At 43.2% G+C, this 23062-nt stretch overlaps 1 protein-coding gene across 3 annotated transcripts in view; it reads right to left on the bottom strand.

Annotated features, from left to right (window-relative positions):
• KHDRBS3 (KH RNA binding domain containing, signal transduction associated 3) overlaps positions 1-23062 on the bottom strand; it is a 145159-nt gene that overhangs the window by 17789 nt on the left and 104308 nt on the right. For all 3 annotated transcript variants that reach the window (XM_053246579.1, XM_053246578.1, XM_053246580.1), the window contains 2 exons: positions 16701-16893; positions 7338-7420 (listed from right to left, as the gene is read on the bottom strand). In XM_053246579.1, coding sequence (XP_053102554.1) covers positions 7338-7420; positions 16701-16893 — 276 coding nt within the window. The remainder of the gene's footprint in view (positions 1-7337; positions 7421-16700; positions 16894-23062) is intronic.

Below are 23062 nucleotides of genomic sequence, written 5' to 3'. Positions count from 1 at the left end.
CTGTAACAGAGTTACAAAATACTGATAATCTACACAGGATAATCCTTCAGATTATCCATGCTAAACCTGCTTATTTTAGCTCAAAACCAAATAAAATATCAAGATTGAGGAAGTCAACTTGAAAATTCTGTCCAGGATGCCTGCTGTAATTTAAAACAGAACACGGAAATGACCAACTGAGCAAAACTTGTCTAAATTGCTTCATATGCATACATGCATTGAGAGCAGGATATGGGACTCTATGGCACCTAAAAGGTCAACATTTCTTGCAAAACACAATTTCTGCACTGAGTAATGCAGAGAAAATATAACCAGGGTTTGTTTACTTTGAGGAAATCAGTTCCGTTTCTCTGCTTTATTCTGAATTACTGAGGTTTCAGAGAAGGCAGAGAGTGAAAATTTACGTGCCAATGCTGCCCATGGGCTGCTAGGAGGAGCTCTGCAGCTGCGTGGCATTTAATACCGAGAGCCCGGCATTGGAGTAGCGGGGGGATGGTGGAGGGGCAGGTAAGACCTGCCCTAAAGTGCCCGCTCACCCCACCACCCGCCAAAACAATTTAGCTGGGGCAGCTCGAAGCGTTCTGGCATCTCGAATTCGAGGCACCAAAACACGCCATGCACATGCACACATGCACATCCATACATAAAACACTATAATGTAGATCAGTATTATATTCTCACAATTGGGTCCTATGACAAAATGTTGCAGTCTTCACAGCCTGGAACAGGAGCTTCCTCCTGAGATCTCTCTGTTTAGGGCAGGGAGGGCTGAGTTTCCACACCTCCTCAACCCCTCACCATGTATCTAAAGGTAAAGTGTGCCGTCAAGTCGGTGTCGACTTGTAGTGTAGACAATACTGAGCTAGATTGACCAAGGGGTCTGACTCTGTATGAGGCAGCTTCCTTTGTTCCCAAGTGAGCAAAACAACTTTTTGTGAAGTAACCATGTGACTTGTAAGCAGCAGCCTTGGAGTGTCAGAAGGCGATTCAACCTCAAGCACCTCTTTCTTGCCTTCCTAGCAAGGACCAGAGAAAGCTTGCGATGTTTCCCCTGGGCATTCTCTGCGATCACAAAGCAAAGTGCTCGGTAGAAATTCTATCATGTTTCCTGTGACTAAAATGGAAAAATCCCTTCATACTCAGCTCTTTCCATAGGACAGCAGCTGCCATGTGGAGTCGATAATGTTAAAATGCATTTTTTACTTTAAATATAGCACTGCTTTATTGGGAACAGAGATGTTTTAGAGGACAGAGAAGGCAGATGGCTCATTAAGGCCAGCTCTTGCCTTCATCACTTACTTTTCTGGTAAAAGGCAACTAATACTTTAGTGTCAAGCAGCACATTTTAAAGTCACGTCTACACTTCTACTCAGATAACATATCAAATAAACTACTGCAACTCCATCCATGACAGATATTCACACATGCCTAGTTTCATATGTTGCCAAATACAGACTTAGTAATTCAGCACTGTCATGCTGGGACACAACACAGTCTCTCTTGCACAGCACAAGCTCTATAATTCAAGCATAATTTGATTTTTTAGATATTTATTTATTATACTGCCTTTCAGGTGAATCTCCCAAAGCACTAAAACCATGCACACAAAAGCACTAAAACCATGCACTTCAATAAAAAACCTATACATCAAAGCAGTAAAGATGAGTAACAGAAAAGACATTTTAAGAGCTAGATCTTTTCATGTTGTGCTCTTGAGTCTTTCAATGCAGCTCAGTATCCATAGTGGCAGTTTCTTTTCTGAATTTCTGCAGCCAAGAATCAAACATTTTGTTGAAATCTAAATACTAAGGTTGGAAGGACTACAAACAAGCCGTCCCTCTTGGAAACTACATGCATTCCAAATTATGAACATCCAACTTACAAACAACCATTTGGAACACAACCCATTTGTAAGTTGGGAATTTCCTGTATATCATTTCAGTGACTCCAAGTATGAAGGCTGAATAATTATTATTTCTAGATACTGCCTTTCCACAAGTTGTTCTCAAAGCAGTTTACAGAGCAAAAGACATGAGAGAATGGTCCCCTGTCCCCAAAGGGCTCACAGTTGAAAACATGAAGGAAATGCACCAGCAACAGCCAAGATGTTACACTGGGCTGAATAGGGCAATTACTCTCCCCCATTTGGAGACCACTTTGGAAGGTGCTTCTTTGTCCGGTTAGCAGGGGATAGATGATATTATCAGAAACGCCCTTCTCCACATGGGCTTTCCATACAATAGAAGTTTAAGAAGAGCATTCTAGCTGTTAAGTGAGTGCCAGCTGATCAGGGCCACTGATCCCATCCCCTCAGCCTTGGCATTCTAGCTCCCTATACAGCTGAGAGTAGGATGTACATGTCTCTCCTGTGTGCTGGTCTAAATATGTGGGACATTCACATGCAGCACTGGCCTGCACGTTTTAGGAGTTCAGAATAGCACAAAAATAGCATTTTAATATTCTCTCTGCTACAGGGGAAGGGCTTTTCAGAAACAGCTGTGAGTGGCTATAGTAACCCCCACCTACACCAAGATGCATGCTGTGACTGATGCCCGGCCAATCCATCCTTTGTACTACTTCTCATCATAGTCCCAATCTAAAAGGTTACTTCCAAGTCTTTGGTGCAACGGGTAGTGACGTGCCTGCCTTTGTGGTGACTGGAATCCCTACAGAATGCCTCAGTGAGTTATCTAAGTCTCACCACACCACTTCCTACCCTCCAGACAAGTTCTATGCTATGCACAGCTTAGCATGATGCCACAAAGGATCACTTTGGAGAGGTAGTTAACTTGTGCTTCGTGCTCTCTGCTGGCTTCCATTTTGTCCATAATCAATCTTGCACGTCAATGGAAAAGCAGATGGAACAGGAAAGGCAAGTCAGCTTCACTTCCTCCTTGCCGCATATCCAAAATGGCTAATGCCTTCAGGGCTCGGTGTGGGTGTTGCTTGCACAGCCCTATCGACCGGCCTATCTGAAGAAGCCTGCCATAAATGGTTCACTTTGTCAGTGCTATTCTATGGATCACAGTATGACCCATCTTAAATAGTGTCAACCCAGCATCAAGACTGGGCTGCAGTTTTATGCACAATTCAATGGGACTTGGGCACATCTTAAGTCAGAGCTTAATTTGTGTTGGGGCTCAGCAGTGGAAGGAATGCAATCTCTCCAAACATGTGCAAGGAATGGGTCTTTCCATCACCACATATTTCTGAGATTAGCAGGTCCTTCTGGGCAAAGGTCTAAGCATTTCCAAATAGGCTTGAACCCAAACATCTCTAGCAAACTCTGATGTCTAGTGTACCTATCCAACACTAGCACAATATCCCTTCCAGTAGTTGGTGATGGTATCCACCTTCTGGTTATTTTTAGACTGTGAGTTCTTTTGGGACAGGGGACCATCTTATTTATTATTCTATGCATACCACTTGGATAACTCTGGTTGAAAAGTAATAGATAAATATTCGTCGTTGTAGTAGTAATAGTAACAACTACAACAGGACCTGCAACTGCCTGCAAGTTTGCAGTCTAGGTGCTTGGCATACAATACATATTTAGGTATGCCCCAAAGATGCACAGTTGTCTTAAGGTACAACTCTGAGCACTGGAAGCACTATATTAGCAATTGAATTTTACTACAACATTAAAATCGCAGCACCAGCCACTTCTAAACATGTACCTCTAAGGAGTACAGGAGGACCTTGATATTTGAGGGGTGTTCCATTCCATGGTTGTACTACCTATATGGAAACTGCAAATATCGAGGCATTGAGTCAATGGGGAACTGGGGGTTAGATTCTCGGTCGCCAGGAAAACAAGAATGCTGATTTTTTATTTCTTTTGGTGGGAGGATGCAGGGGGGGAGCTCCTTACTATGCTTTGCTGCTCCACCACGTCATGCTGTGCCCCCCAGAATGCCAAAAAATCACCATGTTTTGTTTTTGTTTTTTAAACGGGAGCCATTTCGTGGCTCCGAGAAACAAAATGGCAGCAGGTAATGACCTCTGCAGTCACTTCCGGCCACCTCCGACCCGTGGATATGTGAAGTCGATGCGATCCCCCCCCACCCCCCCGCCACATATGGCAAGGTCGAGTGTCTTTTACCCGACAGTGGATATCAAGGTCCTTCTCTATCTCCAAACTCAAGTATTCTAGCTAATACACACATATAGAGACACACACACACACAAACACACAGATACACACACAGAATGTTACTGGTTGCCTGTCCAGCAAGGAAACACATGTTTGGCCTGTGACCAATAACAGCAACAGCTTTGATGCTCTCAGCCTCTCACAAAACAGGTATTGTGGCTTTCAATTGTGAAATAATTTATCTACAATATGCTTGTTTTGCTTTAGACTAGTGTCATTTTTATTGGTCTCATGTGTTTAATTTAGTCCTCAAGTGTATGAGCCCACTGCAGCTTCACATCATTTCTAGAATCACTGCATTTGTTTATACATGTACTTGTCGGGAAGCCGCAAATGCACATTTTTCTGACTCTCTGATCAGAAATGAAGGAAGAAAAATCACATCCCTACTCTTCATTTCCAAAAAGAGAACTGCAGTTGAGAAGGGCATCACACCCAGGGCCTTACAGTCCCAAAGAGTCAGCAGGGAAAAGAAATGACAATGATACATTAGAGACCAAATAGGGGGGGGAAGCACAAACATGCAAAGTCAAACATGTCCATTAGTCTAAGCCAGGAGTGAGCAACCTTTGGCACTCCAGCTGTTGTTGAACCACAGCTCCCATCATGCCCAGCCATAATAATTGTGGCTGGGGATAATGAGAGTTGTAGTTCAACAACAGCTGGAGGGTCAAAGGTTGTCTCCCTTTAGATTATGGCTAAGAAAGCCATAATCCTCTATTACAGTATAAGAAATAACAGCCACTGAAGCTAGACTGTTCACACTCAGATATACCAGTAATACTGTTAATGCCGAAATCAGATTCATGTTCCAGAAATCACATTTTAAGCAGCCCTGCCTCTCAACTGTTTGGATTGGGATTGGATCCCTGATTCTGTTCATGGTCTGGCCCATTTGGAAATGGATCAGTTATTGCCTCAGGCCCTGCAGCATAGATGGAGACTCTGGGACATTACTAATTAACTAGCCGACCCCGCACAGAGCATTTGTGCGCTCTTTGGGGCCGGTGGTTACCTCTCCCCCCCGCTTCTGCCCCAGTCTCCACTTCCGGGCCCAGCACCTCTCCTCTCCACTGCCACTTCTAACCCCCTTCTTTCCCCACTCCTGGGCCTTGCCTCTGTGGCCAGTCTGGGCCCACCGCCTCTGGCCTCCATGGCCGGGCTGCCGCCACGGCAGACAATCCTCCTGGGTGCACCTCAGCCAATCAGGCGCGTCCGCCTCCCAGCCAATCAGCTGGGCACTGGGACGCACATTCCAAGGCACACCCAGGAGAATTATATATATAGATACTGTAGCTACTATCTGGAAGCATAAACCTAACATGTTAAATTCACACCAAGAAGCTTGTGTGAATGCAGATCAACCCACATCTTCCTCAAAGTCACCCTGGCCATTGTTCCCAAGACTAAGTTTATGAGAAATGGCTAACTCATAATGCTAAAATTTGCTTTACAACTTCTTTGAGCCAATCAGATTGAAACCAAAGGTTGGCAATGCTCAGATGAAAGAGGCAAGGAACCCTCGGACTGATACCGGACAGTAACAAAATACTTCCTCCCCCAACCTTGTCACATAATCCAAATTTTAGTAACAAACCTCATTCTCTGCCATGTTAACTCTCTGCAGCATCTGTCAGTGCTATGAATGGTTGATCATAAGTACCTTGGTAGTCATCTCAGTGCTATTAAGCAGATGGCAGCGCTAAATCCAAATGATGTAGTACATCTCCCTGGTGGACTCTGTTTCCGTACTCTACCATTATTCCACAATTCCTCTGTGATAAATCTTATGTATTCTAGAGAACATTAAATAGTGAGCAGGCATCGGCAATTGATTTATTAGCGGTGGTTTGCATTTGCCCCCATTATCATCTCTGCAAACACTTGTGTGGAAGGCATCAGAAGCCCTCAAGGCACACAGGCTGCTGGCCTAATTCTGTGTAATGTGATGTTTTTAAACCCATTTCATTTCTCAGCACAGTTTGCCACTACAAAATGTGTCTAAACTGCAGTATGATTTAAAAAAAAAATAAGTCCTTCTTAAAATTCTGCCTTACCATTACATTATAATCAGAAGGATTTTGTGATGAAATTGCTGCTGTGCTTGCATCAGGCCAGTCAAAGAACTGGATTTTTGCAACTCTAAATCTGAGTAAGATTAATGGACAGTAGCTCAGTGCAAATTATTGTGTAATGCAGCCAGGCTCCATAAACATATGAAGTCAGGAGTTGAGCCATCAAAGCTGCTCTAGCAGTACTTTTGATGCACTAACCCATGCACACGCACATGTGGAGGCTGGTGCTTAGGGGGCATTTACATGTATGCAGTTCTAGGTCCAGCTTGACAGAAAATCTGCAGAACCCAAAGTATCTCTTACCTATATAGGACAGCTTTGAAGAGGAAAAGTGCTCAACACACTGTGCAAAAACTGCCTGCCGATCTCCTATACAGCCATCTGGCCTTGTTGCTTTTCTTAACTTGTTGAAAACCAAGCTTTTGACAGTCTGAATATCCAACAGCTTGTCCCAAATCACCAGAGGACAATACAAACGAGTGCTGCTCTGTAATGTATAGCCTTCAAAGCAAATGCCAATATTGTTGTTCTCTACATTCACTGAGACAAGATGGACTAGCTTAGCATTGGCTTGTCTCATTAAACATGTGTAAATTGGTGTGGCTAATTTCCACTCAACATTAACTTTCAGCGTTAACTTTACGTCATGGTTCTCACTTTAGTCAATGGAGCCAAGTGGCTAAAGATAGAACAACTCAAAGAAGGCTCAATTTACATTCCAATGAACTGCCAACAGTAATTTCTTTAGAAGCCCACTAATTTCCAGTGTTATGTAGCTGGGAATGTACTTCCATGGAACCAACACGAATGCATACTTCTTTGCTGGGCTATAAAAAACAATCAGAAATTCTTCTGAATTTATGGACTAGAGAGCCCTCACTATGGCTCTCCACGCTCAAAAACACATGAATGTATCATCATTTCTCACTCTTTTATTCTTTCAACAAGCAGAGTTGTAAAAGAAAGCTCATAATAAGCTTGTGAAAATGAACTGTTCTTGTTCTCAATATTAAATTCAAAATAAGCTATGGGTTTTTACTAACACGCACCATACAAGGCTGCAGACCATAACAAATAAACTGTAAATACATGAAAGCCCTCTTCCTTACCTTTGTGCTGAGGTACTATAGCTGTTATCATAGGAATCATAGCTCTGTTCATCATATGAAGTGCCATATCCATCGTCATATTCCTGGAAAAACAATTCCATGCAAAAGCAGAATTAAAATTCAAATTACTACTTCAGAACACTTGCAAGCACTTATTTTTCAGATCAGATAGCATTCTCCCCTAGTGTCCTTTCCTGAAATCTAAATGCACTGGAGGCACTGACTGCAGAAATTGGCAAAGCACCACGGTTTGGATCTAGAGGAACTCACAACTAGTTCTGTGGATCATGACAACCAAACTGCTCCCACTGGTGTCCATATTTTCAAATCTGGTAAGTACCCCATGAGGTCAAGCCCACTCCCAAAGCTGCCTTCTGTGGCCTCAGATCAGAGGAAGAGAGTTGCTACCACCCACTGTCCATCTCTTCCTTTCATCCAACCCTCAAGCATTACTCCAAAGGGTTGCTGGGAGTTTTGTACAGATCATCCTTGATCATTTCCCCTGCTCCCTTTCAAGCTCCTGCGGAGCCTGTATGTCCTGTCTAGCCAACGTTGGCAATGGGACACAGTAAACTTTGATCTCCCCAGTAACTTGGCCGGCATGTTCTGCTACGCTCAAGCTGGTAGATTAGAATGTACTTTGGGTGCCCCAAGGCATCCTCTGTCACTGTGCAGTCCACCCCAGCATGGGACACAACAGGGGTGAGAGCTCTTCTCTGACTGCACCAGTATTCCATTCTCGCCAGTTCAGCATGGGCCCTAGCCTTCTATGAGAATCTGTTTCTGCAATACAGATGCATTCAAGAGACTACAACGGATCTCAGTCAAATGTAGCTGACTGTTCTGCTTAAGCCTTGGGGGAAAGCCTCTCGCTCGGAGAGAAATCCACACACAGTAGGCTACTCTATGTCTCTCTCACCACTCTCTTCTGGCTATTTTACATGTGCTTAATGCTATATTTCTTGTTTCTCCTCATTCACTGGAGCTTTCCTCTCTTAAAATACTATTTGGTTTTCTTACAGAGGACTTGTGCATGTGAGTAAAATTTACTTTGCAAAAACAGGGTTACTGCAGAGAGGGCTACTTTCTATAAGAGAATGATTTGACTTAATCCTTTACTTGAACTACAGCACCAAAACAGAAGGTAAGAGACTCATCTCAAATTCTTCTGCAACCCACGGTTTCCCTTTAAATAGCAATCATCAAGTGGAACTCAAGAACGCTTTAAAGCTTGCCCTTAATTAGGTTTGACATCTTCATGTTAATGTTTTCTGTGTTTGAGGTTTCAAGTGCTGCACATTTATTCTAATTTGGCCAGTTCTGCATATAAATTGATATGCTCTGAATTTTAAATACATCTCAGAGATATGAATTTGAAGAGAAATGAGGCCCACCATGGGTTTTTGAAATGCAAAACCTCCTGCAGTCCTGGAGAGTTGTGTCTGGTCATGTTAGGCAGTTTATATTATGGGTGGGGTACAAGGAGGAGAGAAGAATGTAATGAGCACACTATAATCTCGTTGTTTTGATGCCTCAGAGAAATTTTAGAGAGAATGTTTGGTTGTATTGCATTAGAAAGGTCTACAGGCCACTTGAACGTGACATGTGAAGCATGTGCCCTACTTCCAAGAACAACAAATATTTATATACAGCTTTTCAACAAAAGCTTCCAAAGCAGTTTACATAGAGAAATAATAAATAAATACATAAATAAATAAGATGGCTCCCTGTCCCCAAAGGGCTCACAATCTAAAAAGAAACATAAGATAGATCACAGCAACAGCCACTGGACGGGTACTGTGCTAGGGGTGGATAGGGTCAGTTGCTCTCCCCCTGCTAAATAAAGAGAATCATCAGGTTAAAAGGTGCCTCTGCTCAGTAAGCAGGCATAAAGTGTCTGGCAAGACATGTCAGGATTCGGCGTGTCATAGAAACCTGCCAGTCTCAGCATATTCTACTCTATTTGCAGTATGGAACCAAACGGAACCCTTCAAATCTAAGGGACAGATGTCAGGTTCTGTGCCACAAATATGGTATAATATGCTGAGACTGGCCGGTTCGTTTGACATGTCCTGTCTAACACTGGACGCAGGATGCACACATTTCGGGGGATCCAGCAGCTCCACCAAACTTCAGGTTCAGCATCACGTGTGAAGTCACTCTGTGAAAGTACACCCAATACCAATGAAATGGGAAAAAAGTAACTGTCACATTATCTCTATAACCTCAACACCTCAACTAGGAACTCTGCCCTCTCCCCTAAAAAAGTTTAAGAAACCCTGGAGTAGTGCAGTATTTTAAGTTTCCAGATTCATTAGAAAACCTTCCAGAAAATCCTCATGATGAGGACCTTTTCAAACATTACATTTTTCCAGGTATACACTTGAAACCGGAAAATGCGAATGTGACAGCGATGTTTGGAAGTGTGTATATTACAGATACACCCTGCCAGAAAGCTAGAATTGGCTGCAACTCCTTGTTAAGTAGACATATGGTGAGAAACCCAGATTTGTTGCTGTGTAATGTGTGAAAATATAGCCACCTAATGGTGCAGTGGGGAAATGACTTAATTAGCAAGCCAGAGGTTGCCGGTTCAAATCCTCATTGATATGTTTCCCAGACTATGGGAAACTATGGGTATGTTTCCCAGACACTATGGGAAACACTTATATCGGGCAACAGTGATATCGGAAGAAGCTGAAAGGCATCATCTCATACTACGCAGGAGATTGCAATGGTCAACCCCTCCTGTATTCTACTAAAGACAACCACAGGGCTCTGTGGTCACCAGGAGTCAACACCGACTCAATGGCACACTTTACCTTTAATGAGTGAAAACAACCCTGGGTACACTGTATTAGCAACCACTGAAGCAAAACAATATTTTATAAAGAATTTCAAAGAGCAGTGAGCTCAGTCAATAGAGGACTAAATGCTGTAATTTCTTTTAAAGCAGGTACTTAAGCAGACTTTTGATATTAAATTGGGCAAAATCCTTTTGTTATTAGCGATATCAAGCAGGAGCTTTCTGCCAGTTGTATAGATGCTCAAGATTAGATCTGTGTGAAGTGGGGCAGCCGACCAGGCGTCTGACAAATTTTTTGAGAGCTGAACTGGTCTCCCTTGAGTTTATTCTCTCTTTTGAAGATTTTTCCTTCTCTTTTTTCCTTACTTAATCCAAACTGCCAAGTATGAATTTGTGAGGATAAACTTAGGTCACACACACGTGCGCGCGCGCACACACACACACACACACACACACTTGGGTTGGCTCTCTCTATAAATCACTCTAGATTCTCTAGGAAGATTCTCTAGGAATCACCAACCCTGTTCCTCCTCCAACTCACCCCTGCTAACTAGAGGGACCTTTCAAAGTGGCAATTCTCTTACAGTTAGCACAGGAAAAGCAACTGGCCCTATTCAACCCCAGCACACAACATTCTACCTCCCCTGACAATTGAGCAAAGAGGCACCTTTTTATATTGTTTGATTCTCTTTACTTAGCAGTGGGAGAGCAACTGGCCTTATCCATCCCCAGCACAGCATCCTTCCTGTGGCTGTTGCTGCTGTCTACCTTATGTTTCTTTTTTAGAATGTGAGCCCTTTGGGGACAGGCAGCCATTTTATTTATATCCATGAAAACCGCTTTGGGAACTTTGGATGAAGAGCAGTATATATCAATATTCATTGTATCATTGTATTCATACCCTGAGTTCTTTTTAGATTGTGAGTCTTCTGGGAAGCAGGGAACCACTTTGTTATACTTCTGTGTAAAAAAAAAAAGAATGTAAATTCTTATTCTTCTGGCTGTTCTCATAATGGGAGGGTTCCTGGCTGCTTTACCAGCTTGTCCTTAGGCCTGCTGGTTCTGCTGTTTAATGATAGATCGGTCCAGAATAAAATCTCTATCATCCACAATTTAATTGTGGAGGAAGGGGCCAGCTTGGTTTGTATTATGGAAACCTGGGTGGAGAAGCTGGCAGAGATTAGTTGTTCCCACCTGGGTCCACCTGGATATTTAATGCAGCATCGGCATAGGCTGGAGCTATGCTGGGGGGTGGAACAGGGGGAGAGTCGCTGTAATTTATAAAAGCTCTCTTATTGCAGAAGTACTGTTGGTCGATGGTTCCCTCTGCCCAGGTGAATGATGTTCAGCCTGTTCTAGATGGGGTTGCACTCCCGCTGAAGGACCAGGGCTGTTCATCAATCCAGCACTGTCACTAGAGGCTCAAGTGGTCTCTGTGGCGTTGAGCGCCTTTGATCAGCTTCGGCTGATACGCCAACTGCAACCTTACCTGGACAGAGATCGCTTGGCCACAGTTATTCATGCTCTGGTAATCTCTAGCTTGATTACTGCAATGCATTGTACGTGGGGCTGCCTTTGAAAATGGTCCAGAAACTGCAGCTGGCACAAAATAGGGCTGCAAGATTATGAACTGGAACTGGACTTTTTGAGCATATTATGCCAGTGCCTCATCAGCTACACTGGCTTCCAGTCCATTTCCAGGCCCAATTTAAAGTGCTGGTTCTGATCTTTAAAGCCCTAAATGGCTTGGGACCAGGAAGCCCGAGAGAGCATCTTGCCCCATATATCCTGATTTGGATCTTAAGATCTTCTTCGGAGGCCCTGCTCCGAGTGCCCCTGCCAAACGAGGTGAGGCGGGTGGCTACCAGGGAGGGGGTCTTTTTGGTGGCTGCACCCTGTTTATGGAATAGCCTCCTCAGTGAGGTTTGCCTGGCTTCACCACTTGGTTCTTTTAGATGTCAGGTAAATACCTTTTTGTTTACTCGGGCCTTTTAAATTTTGATTTATAAATTTTATTTTTAAAACTGACTAAAACAAGTTTTTAAATGGTTTTGTATTGTGTTTTGTAATTTTCTCTCTCTTGTGTTGCAATTTCAGTGTTATGTGTTTTTACTTGATGTTTTAATGCTGTGTTGTCAGCCGCCCAGAGAATAATTTGCTATGGAGCAGCTAACATATAAAGTTGTTAATTATTATATTATTATTCTGCTTTGAGAACCTTTTCATTGAAAAGCAGCATATAAATAACAGGAGTAAGTAACTAACTCATAAGAGGGGCAGGCTCTCGTCTTGGATATCATGCTGAGCTTGGGAGGGACTCCCAAGTAGTGAAGAGTTTCCCTACTGATTGCCTCTGAAGTAAAGGATGAGGGCAGAGAAGAGCTTCTACTCCGTCTCTGTGTGAATGAGAACACCTTGCTTAAGGTGGCTGAAATAGGAGGGAGGAGTCAGGATGAGCTGCTGCAGAATGGCATAGAGGAGAGCTGCTGCCAGGGCAACCGGAGAACATCCCAGCGTGTCTGTTGGGTTTCAGTGGAACGTGCCCGTAGGGTTGCCAGGGTGAATGGGTTTTGCTATGTTCCCAAGAGATCTGGGGCCCTTGTGGGAGTTCAGTGGTTGGGACAAGCATGAGTGTCATGACTGGAACTTGAAAAATGGCTGAAGATAATCCCCCCACTGGTATGAAGCCACAGGGGGAACCGTCATAAGTAGCCTTGGCCCAAACACAAGCACTGACCAGATTAAAAGATATGCTCAACATTGGCCAACATGGCTACCGTTGGCCAACAGCTCTCCTCCTACTCTTATGGTAGCAAGCATGACTTGTCCCCTTAGCTAAGCAGGGTCTGCCCTGGTTGCATATGAATGGGAGACTAGAAGTGTGAGCACTGTAAGATGTTCCCCTCAGGGGATGGAGCCGCTCTGGGAAGAGCAGAAGGTTTCAAGCTCCCTCCCTGGTTTCTCCAGGACAGGGCTGAGAGAGATTCCTGCCTTCAACCTTGGAGAAGCCACTGCCAGTCTGTGAAGACAATACTGAGCTAGATAGACCAATGGCCTGACTCAGTATATAGCAGCTTCCTATGTTCCTATGACAAGCTCAACGTGGATTGCCGCTTAAAGAAAGGCTACAATCCTACTCACATTTACTGGGAGTAGCCCCCTTTTAACTCAGTGAGTCCTGCTTCCCAACTAAACACATGCAGAACCAGGTTCTTAAGATACCTTTTACATTCCTATTGAAAACAAGAAGTATTTGGAAAGCTTTGAGAAAGTCATATTTTGTTTTTTTCAAAGGAAGAATAAATCCCTAGACTTTTGAACTAGCATAGCCTCTCTTTTAGTTAAGTTTCCCATTATATAAAAAGCCAACCCAATTGGAGTTGCAAAAGATTAGTTTATTGTCAGAAATTATGCAACTAGTTCTTGTACTGGGAAGTCTCACATCAATGCAACTCATGTGAATGGCAGCACAAAAGGAGCATCAATAAAGCACAGAAGGACCTAATTAAATTTCTTTTGCTAATTTCAGAGACTGGGGAAAAATTCTGCAAACTAATCTTTGGCCTTTAAGACAATGTGGCTGTGAAGAAAGTGCACTTTATGTGAACCCAACATATTCTTTGTTATTTCTACAGATTCTGTGACCCATTCCAAAACAGAATATTTAATCCTACTGTAACTTGGAAGTCACAGTTGCAAATTCAAACTGGTAAATAATTCAGTTCTAGTTTGAGCAATTCTACTTCTGATTTCTCTCAGTTCTGCCAAGTCTTCCAAGGAAGACCTTGATGGTTTTGCTTCTCTCTATTTCTAGTTCAGTTACTTCTACAAGGTGATATAGGAAATCTCTACAAATGAATTCTGAGACCAAGTGTCTATGCCTAACTCTCAGGATTCAAGTTCTGGTCAAAGGTTTGCGTGAGCAAATCTAAAGCATGTTCTTAACTATATTTGACAGCAGTGTTCCCTATAAGAGTGATTCCCAGATGCTATTGACTACAACTCCCATAATCCATAGCTGCAATGGCCAAAGGGAATACCTGTTAGAGGGAACACTGTTTGAAAATGAATGAATGAATGAATAAATAAATAAACATTTATTTTTAAATAATGTTGGGAGTGTGCATACCACAAATACTTTATTTTGAAATAAAAATTTGGTTAGGAGTGCCTTTTTTTAAAAGGCTATCTGGCTTTTTAAGCATTTCCTTTATCTTCTAAGAAAGTCTTCACATGGTCAATAGTAATAAGGTATATGTAAATGGTTTTAAAAAACCATTTTAATATTTAAACCCCAACAGATCTGTTTTACAACAGATGTTGCTATAAATAAGGCAGAGTATGCCATGGGAGTACTTTGTAGAAATGGAGTTAATGTGAAACTGTTGGTTTGAAAATCATTAATAAACATCCAAATATAATCATTGATCACCTTGACACAATATATTAGGCAGATCAGAGATATGGGATGGGAATAAAAACTGAAAAGCACAGCCTCAAGTCAGGGGTTTTCCAATGTGGGTCACTATATGTTGCTGGATTACAATTCCTACAATGGCCTTTGAGGAGCCCTGGCCAAAACTATATTCCAAAGATGTTAGAACTTTTCAGTGGGGGCTGAACTGCCTCTGCAATGAAAGGCACCAGGAAGAGATATGTGTACTCAGAGTTCAAAGTAAAAAACGTGGGAGATCCTGATCATGAGTTTTCGATGTTGCATCTAGCTAGGTTCTTAAACAGAAACCAACTGTACTGAAATCAATGGGGACTTTTCCAAATATATACCGCCTTTCATTAAAAAGATAACCCCAAGGCGGTAAGAGATTTTTGACTCTCCAAAATCCCTGCATCCAGGAATAATTGAAGACTCCAAAAATCTCCACATTAATAGACTGTGGGTCCTTTCTGAAGGTCCTGGCTGCCAAGAACCCCAAGACTCAAGAAGACACGAGGAGAATGGGGGTTATATTTAATCAAAACAGATTTATATTCTTACCAATGTTCAGATGAATCACAGCATACAGCATGCAGCAAAATTACTTCTCTCACACAAAGCAGTCACAAAACTAACAGCCTTGAGACACTGACAGGACAGCCAGACCCTTGCGGTCACAATATACTATACCCCACGGGAGCCTCGACTTGTTCCTCTTTTTGCTAGATGCTAGGTGCCGTCAAATTGATTGATCGGATCAACTTCCTCCTTTCCTCCTCCTGTGTGCTGTGCCTGAGCCACCCTCCCTGAGGGAGAGAGCAGGCCCCTTCTATCCTCAAATTAGGGTTTTAAGCAGCCTCACCTTTCCCACCTACGCATCAATAGTGATTGGACAAAGAAGGGGGTCTTGACCATCCATGACCCTCGGCTAACCTGTCCCCCTTGACATTTAATACTATTGGTCAAAGGTGGCCTGTGCGTAAGGGAACCGAAAGGTACAGACTCTGGGCAGCACCAAACTTTCCAAGCGTGAAGTTTGTGGTTAGCATACTCTTACTTTTTAGACTATGCTTTTCAGTGAAAAATGAGGAAGTTTGCCTGAGATGACAGCCTGGGTCTCTAAGATTAGACGAGAGAGAAGGTGGGAGCTTTCTTGAACAGTGAGCGGGAAATTACTCACTTTGCACTCTGTGTAAGCTCTGGAGGTAATTCGAATGTGATGTGGGAGAACGGGACTCCACCGAGGTGGGAGTATGTATATGGAACCGTGGATATTTAATTTTGAGCACAATGCGGATGATCTGGGACTTTACCTATATGACAGCATTGCTCATGGGTTCATGCTAAGATCAAAGCCTAAACTGTATCAAGCGAACAGACTCATGTCAAGCATTTATCTAATACAATATGGCTAACCTATCTATGCACTTATTCAATATAAAAATGATCCCAATTGGATCTTACACAAGGAATGTGCAGAGGATGTGGACACAATTATTGGGATGGTAAATAAGAAAAACATGCCTATACTATTTGCATGGAACACTGGTCCACATGGCTTGCAGCAATATGAGGGCAGAAGAAGGTCTGGGCCTCACAGAAAGGCTGGAGCGTAGCTCAGGAGAAGGTTTCTCAGCCAAATGTGCAGAGAGTGGGAGTGATTTTCGCTTCTCTCCTCTCACTCCAAAAGCCCTTTTTGTTTCCACAGATATGTCCTTGAGCACTGCGCAAACCCCAGGGAGATATTTCTGGAAGCAAAAAGAGCTTTTGAAGCGTGGGGAAGGAAGTGAAAATTGCTTCTTCATCCCCACATGCTCAGTGGTGCTTCCCTACAGCTACACTAGAGCCCCTCTGTCAGGGTGCAGACCTTCTTCTGCCCTAGTATCACTGAAGAACACATGGGCCACTGTTTCAAGTTCTACTAGAATGAGAGAACACACACACACTTTGGGTACACTTGGCAGTCAGAGGTAAACATGGAAGTCCACACAGAACCTACCACTAAAAGATGTTGGGAAGCCATCCAATTTTCAGAAGCTGAATACACACTTTACTGAGTTTTTGAATAAGGAATGGCCTACTGAGTTCTAGATCTCCCAGGGTTTTAGGTGGGCGTACTTACATATTCTCCATAAGTATCCTGTGCTGGAGGTGGTGGAAGAGGTCGGTATCCTGCAGATGGAGGAACTCCTCTTGCCCTGGGAGTCAGAAGGCCACGGCCACGAGTGACGGGACCTCTACCTGTGGGTACTCCTCTGGGCGCTGGTGCTCCTCTTGGAATGCCTGCAGGTGGGGGTGGCACACCTCCACGGGCTCTAAGAACAAGACAGTAGAATATATATGTCAAGTGGAATATTTTAGTTCTTGTTCTTCCTTTCACAAAGCCCTCCACTGTGAATTGTCATCCGGATACCAGTACTATGGTAGGTATGAACAAATCCGCAAAGTACCATTTTAACCAAATTTCTGTTTACTCTTCTCAAAACTTTTGTTCTGCTTCCCAGCCCATAGAGAGCTCTTATACAGAACCACATATTAAAAACACACAAATAAAGTTGCCATCAATACCAAACAACCAGACAAAATCTCATAAATGCACAACTAGCTTAATACGAATACGAGGAGTATTTTATATACCCGTTTCAACCAAAGTTCCCAAAGCGATCTACATACAGAAACTAACTAATTAATTAGTTAATTAATTAATTAGCTGCCTGTCCCCAAATGGCTCACAGTCTAAAAAAGAAACATAAGCTTTCCCGACATCAAACTAAAACAATCAATAGTATTATGAATTTAAAATGTATCTGAAGTGAGAACTGAATGAATGAGCCATACTAGAGCAGGGTGCCTGTGCCTATAGAGGGAACGTACTGCTAGAGAATTGGTGGGCAGGCTTGCTTTCAACCAAAAAGAACCTGATATCCTTGTGACATTCAAAGTTGCTTCCAGATTCCATTGCTAGGAGCAGACAATAGCAGCAAGACAGGTCACAAAACAGGTTTAGGTACAAGAGTAGCTCTGTAGCAGTGATATGGACTTTCCTACCAGCAACCCCATAACATTTCATATAGTCAGTATACACTAGGAGCATTTGAAATGGGGACCACTTGCTTCTTTCCACAAGTTACATAGTCAAATCTCTCTCTCTCTCTCTCTCTCAAACACACACACACAGCACAGTTAGTTGCGCTTTATGCTATCATCATCTCCTGCACAGGAGTATCTCCTACTTGGGAACCTTTGGCTGTAACTTGTGAATCACACAGTCAGGCATGGGAGCAGACAGGCAGCCCCCTTCCAAAGCTTGCTAGTCCATATCTACTAACAACCTTAAAGGGCACAGGGCTGCCGATGGGAGAGCTTGCATCACAACTGAAGAGCTATCTAAGTTCAGATCCTCGAACAAGCATTCCTGTAACAGGGAAGCCATGCAAGCTGACCAATTCTGTAGAAATGCCACCAATAACCAGTAGATGTGTACAATGGCAGGTAGTGCATTCTCAGGCAGCTTCTCTGCTTTAGTAGTACATTCAGAGCATCTGCGCCCCTAGTTCTCCCTGACTCTTCCTCCCCCTTCAGCCCCATTTCACTCTCCTCCTGCCCCAGTTCGTTCCCACCCACACCCAGTTCTTTCTCCCTTCCCACCCGTCCGCCTGCCAGACACTTCCAGCCGGCCTGCCACCGCTTCGGGCCAACCGCCTCCTGTCTCGCCCGCTCCTTCCCCGCGCGGCCAAACTCCTTCCCGCCCTCAGTCAGGAACTCTCGCAAGGGTGCCACCACTCTTGCGAGAGTTCTGCCACACATCCCCACCGGCACGTCTACGAGAATTAAGTATATTAATGATATTAATTGCTTACCAACAAGAACATAAGACAGCAAGAGGAATTTGTTTGTATTATTTCACTGTTTAATTTATAACCTCATTTGTAGAACAGCCATAACTGTCCAGGAGATAAATCAGCCATGTTATAATGAGACAAGTTACTCAGAATTAGTATGCAAATATCCCACTGATGGACTCATGAAATGTCCCCCTAATCTCAATAAGCAATCACCATCAAAAATCCTTTTGGGGAGTCTAAATCCTCCAGCTTCATCAAACCTCAAACATTCATCTCATACCAATGTGAATACAAGATGTTATAGAGATTTCAAATCATGTTTAATGTGTGTGCTACTTGCAACCATATGGTTCTCTCTCCAGAGAACCATGGCCAAGATGATCAAGAGTTAATTTTAATTTTAGCTGAGAATTTAGTCATTTCCCCCTTATTTTAGCAAAGAAGAGGACAAAATTGCTTGGTATTCCAAGCCTTCAATTTGATTAGGCTCACAAGACCCACATTGCTGCTGTATGGCAAGGCAAACCATCCACCATTCAAGACACCATCTTTCCTACTCAGCATGCTGGTTTTAAAGTTACATAAGGACAGCTTTTTATGGCGGCAATAACATTTGAAAGTGGCTTACGCTGTGCATCACTCCTACTGCATGGAGGGTTCTTAGTCCACATCCAGAAGTGGACTGTGCTGGAGAAGAACACTCTCTACACAATTGAGACAATCCACAATGTGGGTAGCCCTATTACAATATAGTAGTCTGCTACGGTCAGCATCCGAACACTAACACAATATTGTACTAGTGCAAGGCTGTTGTGCAAACAGACTAGTGTTGCTCAAGCACAAACATGTTTGCACTTGTGCAACAAGGTACACAACCTGTGGCATGCCTCATATGTTTCGCACAGAACTTTTGCACAATAGCACAATTAAGTGACTTAGTGCAACTAAATGATAATATTGGATGGTGTTGGATTCTGCAGTAGTTGCTAGGGGTGTACACAGGACCAGTTCGGTGCACTCCCAGGAGGGAGGGGGGAAGGTTACTTTAAGGGGCAGGGAAGACGCTGCCTACCTGCCAGCCCCCGCCCTGCCGCTTTTCCCCTGCTGGTGCTCTCCCAAAAAGCGTGGGGCTGCAGCATTCCTCCTTGCAGCCCCATTCAGCATGGCCATGCAAATGGCCGATGTGTGTGTGCATGGGCACCAGCCATTTGAGAAGGAGCATAGGAAACTGCCATATACTGAGTCAGACCATTGGTCTACCTAGCTCAGTATTGTCTTCACAGACTGGCAGCGGCTTCTCCAAGGTTGCAGGCAGGAATCTCTCTCAGTCCTATCTTGGAGAAGCCAGGGAAGGAACTTGGAACCTAGATGCTCTTCCCAGAGCAGCTCTATCCCTTAAGGGGAATATCTTACAGTGCTCACACATCAAGTCTCCCATTCATATGCAACCAGGGCAGACCCTGCTTAGCTATGGGGACAAGTCATGCTTGCTACCACGAGACCAGCTCTCCTCTCCTGCATGGTGATGCTGAACAAGGCTGCAAGGAGGGATGCTACAGCCCCATGCCCACGCTTTTTGGGAGAGCATCGGCATAGGGAAAGCAGCAGGGCGGGGGCTGGCCGGTAGACAGCACTTTCCCTGCCCTTTAAAGTACCCCCCCCCCCCCCCGAACAGGTTTGAACGCTGGTCGATGGAACTGTTTCGGCACTCCAGAAAAGGAATGCCGAACTGGTTCCACGCACATCCCTAATTGTTGCCCATGGCTTAAAATTGGCCAGACAAGAACAAAATAAAGCAGTAGCAGTGTGCATGTGCACACAACGTTGTCCTAAGTAATGTGGCAGCATCTGGCTGCAACAAATGATGCATGCAGTTCAGCTCAATTTGGGTGTGTGTGAAGAGCAAAAGCCTACTAGTACTGGTAATGGGAATCATAGCTCAGAGTTAATGGCTAGGAGGAAGAGTTTCCATATACCCAAATGGGAAATGTAGAGGGAAACCCATGATTCTCGGGGTGCATCCACTGTGCTTCTACATGCTAGACACCCCAACTTTTATATCTGAAGAGAATCAAGGTAAAAATTCAGGTATTCAAGTAATTAAGACATTAACCAAAATGCCCGTTCACACTACAAATGTCTCCTTTTCATATCATTTACTGAAATGGACAACTATCAAATCTTAAAATGAATATTGTGCAAGACATGTTTTTAACAACATCTAAATCTTGATGGCCCCAGTGTGCTGGCCTACAAAGGTTTAAAAGAAGATACCTCACAGTCAGAAATGCCTTCACATTCTTCTCTTGCTCAGCTTCCTAGATGGCCTCTAACACTCCTAATGGGTACAGACAGCTTTGGGAACCAATCCAATTTGTTTCAACCACTTCAGCTGATTGGATCAATTGCCCATGCCTCTTTCATTCACCTCTTATTTTCTTCCTCCTTGTTTAACCAGAAAGTAAATCTGCCCTCAGAATAAGCAATGGGTTTAAATAAGAAGAAGAAAAGTAAAAAGGAATAGAACTGAAATCTAGTTTGTCCTTTTTACTAATATGCACAGAAGCAGTGTGTGCGCTTAATGTACATTTTTCTCTCTGATGTCCATATCCAACTTTCAGAAACCTGCACTTTTATGTTCTGTTCCCACAGATTTCTTTTCATTTTTATGGAGATGATATTTATAGCTGTTCAGGATCTAGTTTTCTGCATTCCACACGTGAACTTCCCATTTACTAATATGGCTTTGTTTTTACCATCTGTATAAATAAGACAAAATATCGCAATGCTCTCAAGTGCCCTAACGTGAAATACAGTGTCTAAAATGTAGAGCGAGGTCCCCTCCCACCAAGCAGTTTTTCAAGCTAAAAGGGGCTACTCAGCTACTATTATCTGGGTCTACCTGTCCTGTGTACACTAGACTTCTTGCTCAGCGATGAAGCCCACTGGGTGACCCTCCCCTCCAGGCCAGTCATTCTCAGGTTTACTAACCACATTGGGTTGCTGTGAGGATTTGGCATAACCCATATGTATGCCACCATGAACAAGTAAATAAAAAACTGGTAGTGTGTCCAGCTGTAAGCATCCTGTTCAACTAAAATTTTAATTTAGCAATGCTCAGAACTACCTGGAATTTGGGAATAATACAGCTAGTGATGCCAAAGAATAGGTGGACACCAAACCCTGCAATCTGCATAAATTACATGAATTAAGCCAGATGGCATGATTACTCATATATTGTGCAAGGTATTCAGCTGCTTTTTAAAATTTTGCATAATTTTGCTCTGCTTATTTCAGTGCAAAGGACAAGGAGAAATGCACAACACTATAGCACAATCTCCGTACCAATCCATGAACTCTTATTTGTCCAGCCCTCTTGGTTTCTGAGATTTTAACAGGCATGACCCACATTTCCCAAGCATCTCTAAAAGCCGTATGTGCTAGAAACATGCTTTTAAAAAATGAAAGTGTGAGGGCCATACTATACGTTACAGGCAAACCCATATAGATGTAGACCAAAGCCCACTTTTCAGCTGCTTGAAAGCAGCGTATTGGAAGGGGGAGGGCAATTAACCTTCCCCCCATCCCACTGACTATTTTTCAACTCCAAATCATCCCAAGCAGCTTTCCCTCCTGCAAGATTTGAGGTCTGAAGTCACGCCTTACCCAAAGCCCACTTTTCAAGGTTAAAAAAGGGCCATTGATTCATAGTTACTCATGTTTGCATTGGAACATGCAAACATATCCACAATTTAGGCTCGCTGTCGGCCTTTAACTGCAGATATCAGCAGTTTAGGCTCGCTGTCAGCCTTTAAGAGAGCCCTAAAAACTTACTTGTTTGGCCTGGCCTTCCAAGGCTTGTAAATTGTTTTTAAAGTATTTTAATTAGCTTTAAATGGTTTTTAAAATTGTTTTAATATTGTTTTTAGCCCTGTGTTTTAAATGGTGTGTGTTTTTATGTCTTTTTAAATTTGTTGTATACCACCCAGAGCCTTTGGATGGGGCGGTTTATAAATGTAATAAATAATAATAATAAAACATGTAGTTGGCCCTAAGGTTTTCAGGAAGAAGACTTCTGTACCTGGCACGACATACTGCACCTTCTCTGTGCTCCTTAGAACTGCAGTATCCATATAGCCCTGGAAATACCTATTCCTAAACTCTGCAAGGAAGAAAACCTTAAGGACCTGTTAGGTTAAAGGCCTGATCCCATGGGAGATTCTCCCACACAGCCCCACTGACTTGTGAAACTGCTCAGATGCTCCATTACATGGCTGACAGAGCACTGCACAGTATGTCCGCTACCATGAGGAGTACAGATGAAACTCGGAAAATTAGAATATCGTGCAAAAGTCCATTAATTTCAGTAATGCATATTAAAAGGTGAAACTGATATATGAGACAGACGCATTACATGCAAAGCGAGATAAGTCAAGCCTTAATTTGTTATAATTGTGATGATCATGGCGTACAGCTCATGAAAACCCCAAATCCACAATCCCAGAAAATTAGAATATTACATGGAACCAAGAAGACAAGGATTGTAGAATAGAACAATATCGGACCTCTGAAAAGTATAAGCATGCATATGTATTCAGTACTTGGTTTGGGCCCCTTTTGCAGCAATTACTGCCTCAAT

The sequence above is a fragment of the Hemicordylus capensis genome, chromosome 4, assembly GCF_027244095.1.
Source record: "Hemicordylus capensis ecotype Gifberg chromosome 4, rHemCap1.1.pri, whole genome shotgun sequence".
NCBI classification, from domain to species: Eukaryota; Metazoa; Chordata; class Lepidosauria; order Squamata; family Cordylidae; genus Hemicordylus; species Hemicordylus capensis.
Note: the sequence above shows the minus strand (reverse complement) of the source record. Positions and strands in the feature narration are given on the sequence as shown.